Source organism: Rhopilema esculentum, chromosome 21 (genome assembly GCF_057945365.1).
Source record: "Rhopilema esculentum isolate cy_ngs chromosome 21, ASM5794536v1, whole genome shotgun sequence".
NCBI classification, from domain to species: domain Eukaryota; kingdom Metazoa; phylum Cnidaria; class Scyphozoa; order Rhizostomeae; family Rhizostomatidae; genus Rhopilema; species Rhopilema esculentum.
The window spans coordinates 8443669-8455155 of NC_142835.1; the positions used below are offsets into that span (position 1 = coordinate 8443669).

Consider the following 11487-nt stretch of genomic DNA (forward strand, 5'->3'; position numbering starts at 1 on the left):
TCGGGATAAAGAGATAGAAATAAACTTTTGTGCTTAAAATGTATTTAATTGTCTTTGACAATGTCAATTCACAAGAGTAGGCCAGACATTTTGTAAAAATTGCAACCTGGAAATTTTATGTCTTTGTTGCTTAGAAACGTGTGTTTATATACACCGAGGCAGGTGATAAAACATCCTCATGAGTGGCAAGGTTTTCATTCAAATTTCATATGTTGAGAACACTATTTTGTTTTCTGTGGAAACATATTTAACTTCAATCATCACAGTAATGTATGAATGTGGCCGTTATCTCCTCAAATAAATATTAAATTTGTTTCCTCTTTTTACACATTTAATTGATGTTAAAACAAACTTAGTTTTCTCCGTGGCTTCGTTTATGCCATTGGCACATGCGTTATTGCAAGCGTCAATATTAATTATGGCCGCCAACCTCCGCAGATATAGAAATCGGGTCAAATCTTCGATTGATTAGTGTTTCCAATATTGCCTGATGAAAAGGGTCTTGTGCAGGAGAGAAATATCTGATGCCTGAAATTTCTTGATATCTCAAAGATTAATCAAGTAAGATAGACCTTAATGTATTCTAAGCAATATCTTAGAGAATTTAGATTAATTTACCTATAGTCAGGCTGCTTGTTTAAAGTGTAATTTTATAATTTAGAGGACTATTTTATATCAGTAATTTTCTAATTGAAAGACCGATTGATGAGAATTGATGTAGAGTTGCTTTCTTTCTTATCCTGAATCTCTTTGGTGCAGCAAAACAGGATGCAAAACTCTGTCTTTGTATATCTTACTTAGCATTGCCATTCATATACCACCAAATTGCCTGAGACACTTTGTTTTTAAAAAATAATTCCCCTTTTCCTACTGCCCCTCTTCAAATCTATTTAAAATTATTTCAAGAAGAATCCCCGAGTCTTTTAATTTGCTTCACTGCTACGATGTAAATGGATGTAGCTCACAACCTCTCCAAATTTGAGGCAAAAACTTTTTTCCAAGATATTTTTTTCTTCGTTTCAATTTCTTTCTTTTATCCACTTTCATATTCTATCAGAAACCGTTTCTAAAGACTGAGCACAAAGATGATCAAAAAGATAGGAAACCATTGTACTAATCACACTCAACGTTGAAGAATCTAATCAAAATTCCTTCTTTTGAAGACGGGGTTGAAAGGCCTCTTTCGACAATTAGGTTCCTTTTTCTGTTTAATTGACATATATATCAGATTAATAGAAAAAGACTGGTTAGCTCCTTGAGACATTTTTGTTTCCTGTTTCATGTTACCCCATGTTACATCTTGTGCTTCTAAAATGTAGCTCTTAAACAGTTCTAAGTGCAAATTGTAGCTCTTTCACAGTTCATGAATCTAAGTGCAAATCCAGAGCTGCGTTTCTGATAAGAATAGACTGTACAAGTATGACCTACTAGTCTCCTTCTGAATAATGTCAACTTAAAACGAAGTTACTTTCAAAATCTTTCTACCAAAAATTAAAGTTTGATCTATCTTGATTTTTTTCAATATTGTTTTTAGTTTAAACAGTTTAAAGCGAACACTAAACAGGTGAAGATGAAATATTAGTTGAAATATTAATATTATTTGCGAGTTTTCATGTTTTTTCTCTTGTGTACATTTTGGAGAGACATTTTGGAGCTTCTTTTTGCAATGGCTTGAGCGCAGTTTCTTACTGTTTGTGTATCACCTCATTCAACATTAGTTTGGGATTAGCTTTGGTCAAAGGATTGAACAAAAGGTTTTCTCAATTGCCTTTTTTTCTTTGCATTTGCCTCACCGTTGTTTAGACTTCTTTTCAAAATGATTAAATCTAATAACTTGTTGATAAACAAACCATAAAACATTGATGTTGATTGTCAGGGTGATGTTTAACAGGTCCAGTTTTTCTGCAAAAATGATTCAATTAACTTTAATCTTCCCTGCCGTTCTACAAAACGACAAAACATTTCCTAGTTGTTCTGTCGGTTCTAAAGTTTTTATTGGTCTTTTTTAAATTTGCGATCAGTTTTCGAAAACTGAAAACTGTCAGTGATCCTGTATTTCAGGCTTAAGGCACAATACCGGAAAGAAGATGACTGGAAACCACTTTTTAAATTGGAAAAGAGTTCACATTTTTCTTAGGTGATTTTGGAAAAGGTTAAAAAACCGTCTGAATTGCGCTACATGTGCAAGGTGTATTTATTTCTATTTTCTTAAAAACCTGGTGAAGTAAAGAAGAGAAAGAGACAACTGAATGTTATGTGACTAAAGTTGTTGCTGACAATTAACGAATGTTCTGTAACTAAAGCTGGATTCAAAATCAAAAAGCTTTTCCCTCGGTGTGGTTTATGACTCAAGATTTTAAACCCTTCTTCCATCAAAGAATGCGTTTTCTGTGTTCTGATGTGGCGAATGGAGTTGCTTCATTGCCAGTTTCTGATGGAAAGTCACCATTTGCTCTTAACATTTATAATTCCCATACTATTAACATCTGTTTTCCGGGGATTAAGCTATTATAACCACATTCTTATCATGCATGTTAGCATTGTCCTCAGATTTCATTATAAACCTATTATTAATTCCTGTTACAAAAGGTTTTGCAACTATATGTAGATGACTTTTTTTCTGGGACGATGAGCAATGCAATGAAGAAAAAAACATCATCGATCAAGAAATGTCAGGATATATGAACCAAGTCAATAGAACTGTAAGCTTAATGTCAAAGCTAATGAAGAAGACAGTTTTTCATTGTTTTATTTCAATCTGTTGAAGAAAAAACAACTGGATCTCGAAAGTGATAAATGTTACTTTCCGATCTGCTTGCTAGATGGCATTATTTCCCTCCAGCACTTGGGACAAACTGCATGACAATGATTGATTAGATGTGTTACTAACCCCTAACCTTCTTACAGAAAGGCTGATTGTTGGTGTTGCATAGATTGAATGCCTGATAAATTGTTTTACCCATCTCCATGTCATCTCCTCCCCTTGCCGTTCTAAGAGAATTAGCATTTCTTACGATGAATTCAACAGAAGAATCCCCCGTGCTAAATGAATCCTCGGAGCATAGAATAAATGTATTCGTTTCATCCATTTTGATTTTATTTGCTCGGGTGCAATCAAAATGCACTGTTTGAGGAAGCACCTGTTTTCCTTTAAGTCAAATGACAGTGTGTTAACGAAGAGTGTATTTTTTATACTGTGAACGACTGACTGACTGATCAAATGTGTACCTTATGTCGTAGATTCAATACCTAAATCTACTGCATGCCTTGAAATAGAAGCAGCGAAGCCTTACACCTGTTGATGACGATTGACAACATAGAGGTATGGCAAGGAACCACGAGAAAGAAACGTGCCTTTTTCTGGAATGGCTTGATGTGCCTGACAGCAAGGCAGTAAAATCGACTGCCATTATAACAACCATCATCGGCTGCTTTTCATCACTTGGTGCAATTCTGGGCAACACACTTGTCCTTTTTGTCTTGATCAAGTTCGACCGGTTACACACGCCTTCAAACACATTGATTGGCAGCTTGTGTGTTAGTGATCTTTTGACTGGGTTTATCGTAACCCCTTTTTCGGCAGCTCGACGGTTGCAAGAAGCATACGGGATTCGACCTTGTGTTTTACGACTAGTTTGCGCGTTTTTCGCCTTTCTATGTCTTGCAACTTCAATTGTTACAGTTGGTGGGATCAGTATCGACAGATATTTTGCCGTTGTTATGCCATTCCGATATCGTAGAAACGCAACAATTTTCCGATATCTGATTATAATAGCTATATCTTGGACATCACTAGGGTTGATTACGCTTTTTCCCTTCATTGCTGTTATTGATACGAAAACATTTTTTCAAGTTCTCTTTGGGCTCATGGGTGTATCAATCGTAGTATTTCTAATTACATATGCAAAAATTTCGAGAATCGTGAGGTCACATCGCCGCAAAATATGTTCGGTTCGACACGCGTCGTATGTAAGTAACGACTCAACTGCTAGTGAAAGAGTGCTTGCTATAAGAGAGAGTAAAAAGGCAAACACGATCGCAATAGTCATTGGGTGTGGCTTATGCTCCTACATGCCCTTGGCGGTCATGTTCATATTACGCGGGACGATCGGCGATACAGTCGAACTTGTTACGATAGCTGATCCTTGGGCAGATCTCTTTTTGCAAGTAACGAGCGCAATAAATCCGATCATTTACTGCATGCGATCAAGCGATATCCGAGATCATATCTCTCGTGCTCTACCTGATCGACTTGAGCGTCTGTTTGTGAGAATTTTTCGAAAACGGTGATCAAGTGCATATATTCAAAGAGCCTAGCAAAAAACTGAACATTGCATGCACTTCTCTGCAAGAAAACAGACGAGTTGATTTTCAAGCAAAGATTATCTTGCAAAAATGGAGGACCTGGATTCACGAGCTAGATTTTCAAAGGTGTTTTTCCCAAACGAAAGTATAAGCTAGTCCGCCTTTTAATTCTGTAGCAGTAAAGGACCGCAGAATGCAAAATTTGCAAGTCTGTTATACCAGGTCGTTGTACAATAATTCTTGTTTGGAGAGTGATTAAATGGTTATTTAATCTCCCCAACCGGGTAATCAGAGCTGGTGCGTGGATGAGGCAGTAGTCCCAAACACCCTGGGGAGTAGTGCTAGGGGGTTCAGGGGGTGAGCCTCTTTGTTAATGCCAAAAATTAGTAAATTTCTACTTCTGATATTGTGTTTCGCAACATTTTGTGCAAGCGCGCTCCTCATTTTTTATAGCACTTCACCACTGTAAACACCCTCTTTCCCTCTGTAATTTACTCAAAGAAGAATTTGTTTAAAAGGGAGGATGATACTTGGTATAGCTCCACTTTTCTTTCCAGTGAAGGACTGCCCATAAAAAAAGCAAACTCTTCAATTTTGCACCGCTTAGAAAAATATCCTAGTTGCACCAATGGACCTTTTGTGTAAATATTTAAAGTTCCTCTTAGGAGAATTGTAAACTTGTTGTGCCTTGTGTTAATGATTAGTGGCTGATTCCAGTACAAAAGCCTTTAGGTAACTTCCGACTTATGTTAACGGGTCTACTTTCCCTATATATAATGTCATTTATATCCAATCTCTTAGTACATATACAAATAATGATTAGTTAAAGCATATATAGTATATAGTAATTTTTGTACATACGTATACGGAAGTAGCCATAATGCTATTGTTTACATCAAGAGGTGTTTCCTTGTACATTGGTTGCTTGATAAATCTTTCGATAAGCAGAGAGAATTAAAAAAGCTTTCTTTTCTGTGAAATTTCAAAAAAATGCAATGCCCTGTTTATCTTTCGAAAGTGTCGATTTCTCTCCAATTTCAAAAGAAAAGGTGATAAAATTTGAATGTCTAGTGAGGAAATTTTCTTCTTTAACTTACTGAAAATGTCTATAGACAAAGAAGAAATATATACCTTTGAACGTTATTGTTTTGCAATATTTACTCTGTCAGTCGGTTAAGATTGATATAATTGATCAAATGGTTGATAACATTCCCTATCGACTCTGTCTCTTCTCTCAGCCCAATCCTAGATCGGCGGTCAAAGTGGCAACATCCAGGTCAACTAGCGAAGAATTGGTGGCAGAAAATTAAGATTCTGGCAGTTATCCAGCACAGTGTAAACGGGAGGGCAAATTGGACAAAATTTGTGCGGCACAGTGTAAACGCAAATCAATCCGAATAACTTTTATGCGGATAAAATTTATCCGGCACAGTGTAAACGGGGTCTAAATCTGTCAAGTGTTGGCAGAAAAAATAAGATTCCGGAAAAGCAACAGGACATCGTTTTGCTGATTTGTTGACTACAAATCATTTTCGGAGCAAATTTATTCAGACAGAACATTGAAAATATCAAAATTCAATCTTCTCAGTGATTTTAACTTGATGTAAATATTTAGCAGAAAGATCGTCGAATTGCAAAACAAGAGTATTTTCAGACAAAACAAAATTTTAAAATATTTCCTTTGAAATGAATTTCTTCAAATGACTTAACAGTAACCACAAATCAATCATTGCTATAATTATCCCGACTGGAAACCAACTTTGACATGACAAAATTATAAGGACGGCGAATGAAAAATTGCCTTTGAAAAAACGGGATTCTAGAAATGGCGGGATTCAATAGAAATGGCGTCAGCAAAAAATGGAAACTTAAGAAAAATATATCTTTGCCTTTTTGTTACAAATATAAGAAAACGATGAACATTTGATATATTAAAGTTTTAATGTATAGCGTCTTTCTTTGATTCCTTTTTTCCATGCAAATTTCGATATCAATGTTTCCATTTTTTGTATTAAATTCAATCTGTGAAACTATGGTGAAGCTAACAACAATTTTATTCTAAGGTCTTTGATAAACCAATAAGTTGTCTGAAATGGCAGTTTTAGGAGAATAGAGTATTTACCCAAAACATCACATATCCGTCACACAAGATTGGCTTAAGTTTTATTGTAGCGACAGGAAAGATTAATGTGTAGAAAAAAAGTTGTTTGAGAAATGCATGACATGCTGCTTCGATCTTCTAAAAGCAGGCACCACGGCAACCCGCCATGTAAATTTGTGATATATTCTAATACGAGAAATTCAAGCAACATATAGTAGTATGAATGAAAGTTATAACAGTATTGCTCATGATAATCCGTAAGCTCGTGATTCATCGGCCAATTTTGATTTGGCACTGCTAGGAAGCGAAATTGGCTTTGTTTACAACCAACCGAAATTTAACTTCCTAAACTGCATGCATATTATTTGATTCACAAATTGTGTCGTTTTATAATTTCAAATTAAATGAACATTAAGATAGCTCACCTTTACTTGACTTGCTTTCGTTGTATCTTTAGTGTGCAAATTTGTTGTATTCTTCCAAAATTGGATGCAAAAGATGCTAAGAGACTTCCACGTGGCCTACTGTTAGCCGATACTACCCCAGTGAACTTCATAACGAGGTAAAATAAACATTGAACTTCACTAATGAATCTTGATTGTCCCTGTTACCAAATTCAGAATCATGTCGGATTCGCCAAAGAAAATTAAAAGCGAGAAATTAACTGGAAATGACATTTCCATATTCTGGACATTTTATCAACTTACTGTAGCATTGGTTGATGCTTTGAACTGTAACGTTGTCCAACAAATTAAAGGCAATCTGTCACGACGTTGATTGATTATAAGAACAAAGGGGTTTTTATTGTTTCCAGTCCCCCTTCAATTTATCGCATTGTAAAAAATTTGGCGGAGCGCTGGAATCGTGTTTAGACTATTGTTCCAGCTATTGTTCTCGTTAACCAATCCACAACGAGACAGATTGCCTTTAAACTTTAGATCGCTATAAAAAATTTTCTTTTTTGTTACAGGGATGGATAGACAAAATGAAGTACCCTATCGATAACGACAATCTATTTTTGCTCACAATATTAATTGAAACTTTCTAAGTAGAAAAGATTTATCCCATCTGTCATTACTAAAAAAAGTAGAACAATTTAACGTTAACTATGTAGCTTTTTCTTGTCAACAGCTTTGTCCATCTGACATGTTTCAAATATGAAATAGGTTAAACTGACAGGAGCATCTTAAAATATCATTAACAAATATAACAACAACTTTGTATTGTTCAAAAGCCCTTAGTCTTCGAAAAATACTCGAAAAATAAAATTTTATCTGAAAAACCCAACTGTCGTTTTTCCAGAAAATGCAACCATTTTAGTAAAAGACCCAATAGGACTAATAGAAAAAAGGAATTGTGAAGCTAATGTTCTAGTATAGAACATTTTTGTACCGATCTAGTTGACATTTTCAATAATCAAGAGGTCAAGAAGATTGTCATTTGTAAAGAAAATAAAGTCTACGATTGGAAAATCTGTTTTCTGTTTTTTACTTATGACTGTAATCCCACCGGTTACCATACTTTCTTATTGGCGGAAAGAAAAAACGCAATAAAATCTTCGACATAATTATTTTATTCTTTTCCTTACAGAATAAAAAGGAACCAAATGAAAAAATTAATGAATAACACACAAATGTTGAAAAAACAAACTGATCTTCCAGGAGATCTTTCTCAAAGGATTTAAGACGAGTTAGTGCTACCCTGAAATATACTAATCGGAGTTTAAGGCTATTCCAGTTAATAACTGAGGAGTATTGAGAAACCCCTTGTAAATTTTGGACCCAGGTAGGATCCTTGAGGAATTCACTTTTCATTATATTTATGGTGATTTCCTCTATCTTGAGCAGGACTATATTATCAAACCTTTAGTTTCTACTTCATCATGCTTGTCAATCCAGGTATCAAGATTTCATGATTAGTGGCATCAAAAGCCCTTTTCAATTCCATGTATGTTTCTATGAACAGTTCATACTTGTAGTTCATATTTGTTGTCCAATATATGGCAACATTTCTTTTGAGCGACTATTTGATAATCTGAGTTGAGCAGGGCAATGCAGTTGGCGAATGAAAAAGACGTTATCAATTTTACGAGGCCCTTTTTAACAATCTGTTGACTTCTTGATTGCTCAAGATCAGCAAACTTTTAAAAATACTTTGTAAACAAGAACACATGTTAAAATGATAAATTGCTTGTTTCTGTTAAAGCCGAGAGGAATATTGCCTTTTTGACTTCGTCAGGAAAGGCATCAAATGGCTATATTGAGTACTTTAGGCAGAATGCATTGCGTGGGTGGATTGAACAAGACCTTAAAGTCAGCGGTGTCCTGTAAGTACGGAAATGAAAGTATCAGTGCAAGAAAAGGATTTTAGAAAGTATGCTAGAAGATGTCTTACTGGCTTAGTTCATTGATAGTGCACCGCAGATCCCCTGATATTAGCAAATATCCAGTCACTCCTTCATAAATTCACTGTGACTTTTAAGGAAAGAGTTCTGCACTCATATTTTGGTAAGAAACTTAGCTCGTGATTAGCACTCAGCTTCTTCATTTTTGCTGAGCTTTGTGCTAAAAGTATCTTAAGTGCCAATTTTTCAGAAATACCAAATGCCACAGAGCTCTTTAAAAACACACAAACATAAGCCAACATGAAGTAATCAACCTAGTGGGTCTCAATGGGCTCTTCTTTCTATTTGTCTATGTAAATTTAAAGGAATAGATGCTCAATCGTCCAAAAGAATAATTCCCACCTCATCTTAAAAACAAGGATTTTCGAGCAGTTTCTTAAGGTTGACGGTAATTAGTTCTATGGTTTTTTAATTCCATGGTTAATCCCTGGTCAAACGATCCAACATTTTGTCTAACATTTCGTCCAACATTGTCACGCGCAGATCGAATAGGGACTGGGTAAAGGGTCGCGCTGAAAACTGCACAGTTTCGCAACATTTCGATCCGAAAAAACGAAAGGCGATCGCTGCCTTCACTATTTATTTTCTCTTCAGATATTTCCACTGTCGTCGCGGTCTCTTAGGATGAGCGTCGTATCCCTTATCCAGGCCTTATCAAGTTCGCCCCCCTGCGCTTTATTGTAGCTCCTCTGTGCTATAGGCTCTTCGTTGACGCTTTACGCCTCTTCTTTCGCACAGAATTCGTCATATTACGTTATATTGTCCATAATTTAAGTGCAACTGACTGTAAGCAAACGCGGTTGTTGAAACGAACGAAGCCAGCCCGAGAAAACAACAACGATGCGATGATTGAATTTTGGCCAGTGCTGCCACGTGCAATATAACATTGCGCGTGCGCGTGCGCGTAACCAACAATGTTGGCTGAGGTGTTCAAACGATCCAACATTTCACCTAACACTTCAAAAAAATAGAATTGTTGGATGTCGGCTGCCAACTTTTTTTACCTCAGTCAAATTTCACCCAACATCAAAAGTGACGATGCTGGATGACCCAACATGGTGGTCAGACGATCCAACATTTCACCCAACATGATGTTGGGCGAAATGTTGGGTGAAATGTTGGATCGTTTGATCAGGGCATTGATGGTTCCTTAAAGAAATGAATTTAGTTGAGAGGAGAATGGGATGTAATCTGCCAAACAAGTTGTAGCCTGCATGACGAAAGAGGCTGCAAGTAGGCTTAACAAATTGCAGCTGACCTAAAAAGTAAACCAGCCAAAAAGTTTTACTTGTGTAGGTGTAGACACAAATTAAACCATATTTGCTTTAAAAAGAAAGTCAAAGAATCAATGTAAATTGTGATCGGTTATTGCAAGTTCACCAGCAGGGCCGTCGCGAGGCAAGCCTTGTTAGGGGGGGGGTGTTGTGGACTACAAATTTACCTGATTAAAAAATTATTACCTGAAGTTGCTGTCACAAACCTCTGCACTACATTTTGCCAATCTAACTGTGTGGCATATAATTGGCGACATTCATTTTAAAATGATAATAACCGACTTTCCTAATGGTTTTGCCAAATCTGTATACCTGGAGGGGCAACTACCTGAGGCGGCACCATGGTTGCCGTGGAAGGAGAAAATAATTTTCGAATTTTGATGCTTCCAGTTCCCTGGAAAATGCACTCTTTTAAGTAAATTTTACTTAAGCAATCCTCCTAATCCTACCGAGAATTCTTTTATTTTTGCAAACAAATTGAACAGCAGATAAAAACAACTGCTATAATTTCGCCGTGGTCTTGAAAAATTCCATGATGTCAGTTATTTCTAAAGCTAGAACAAGCAGCACTGGTTGCCAATTTAGATCCCTCTTTCCATCTTAGCATGCCTTTTTAAGGGAAATGGACACAAGACACAATTTTACCTGAAGAGTGCCTGGATTTTTAGCTTTTGTGCCAACAAGAAATCTTCAAATCTTCAAATCATTAGTTTTTTATCTTCCTTCATATCAAGAAGTATCATATTTAGCCAAAGGAGCAACTATCTTTGCTTGATCCTTTATCGATGCTAGTACATGAACGTCGCTGAAATACCTAATGCGTTTCTTCCACTGGGCGGATTTTACCTGAAATTTCCTATCGAGATACTATTGAGGGAGGGGGGGGGGTGTGACATCCCCCCACATCCCCCCGGTCGCGACGCCCCTGTTTACCAGCTAAAGCAGACACCCTAGGCAACAAACATCGACCCCGAAACCGTCTAATTTTCTCAGCTAGACGCACAAAAATCCGCTTGTCTGCTTGGCATTATGTTTACACGCTCGAAATTTTGTGGCTCTGGTACCCAGGGTAGCGCACTGAATGGCGAAGCACCATCAGAAGAGAGACCGAATCTTTTGAAGCTAAAAGGAGAGCTGATCTGAAAGCCAAACTACAACGAAAAAGGAAGGGGCTACGCATCACCGCCAATCACATGTGACAAGTGCTCACGAATGTTAAGAGCACAAATCGCGCTCCTCGGCCATTTACGAACAAATCACACCGATTCGTATCGGAACGTAAAAAGCATACCAGGGGATGCGCCTCAAGCAACTGTATACATTCTCAGACTTCTAGACTTGCCAAGGATACACTTTTTTGCAAATTTGTTTTATCTGCTAACACAAAGGGCTTAGGAATGAAT

General features: G+C 36.7%; 1 protein-coding gene across 1 annotated transcript; it reads left to right on the forward strand.

Moving 5' to 3' along the window:
• Nucleotides 1–273: 273 nt before the first annotated feature.
• Nucleotides 274–5526, forward strand: LOC148957704 (D(1)-like dopamine receptor). Its single transcript, XM_089115037.1, has 2 exons — nt 274–561; nt 3241–5526. Exon 2 carries the CDS (start codon nt 3325–3327, stop codon nt 4288–4290), a length of 966 nt encoding a protein of 321 aa, XP_088971163.1. The 5' UTR covers nt 274–561; nt 3241–3324; the 3' UTR covers nt 4291–5526.
• The last annotated feature ends 5961 nt before the right edge of the window (nt 5527–11487 follow it).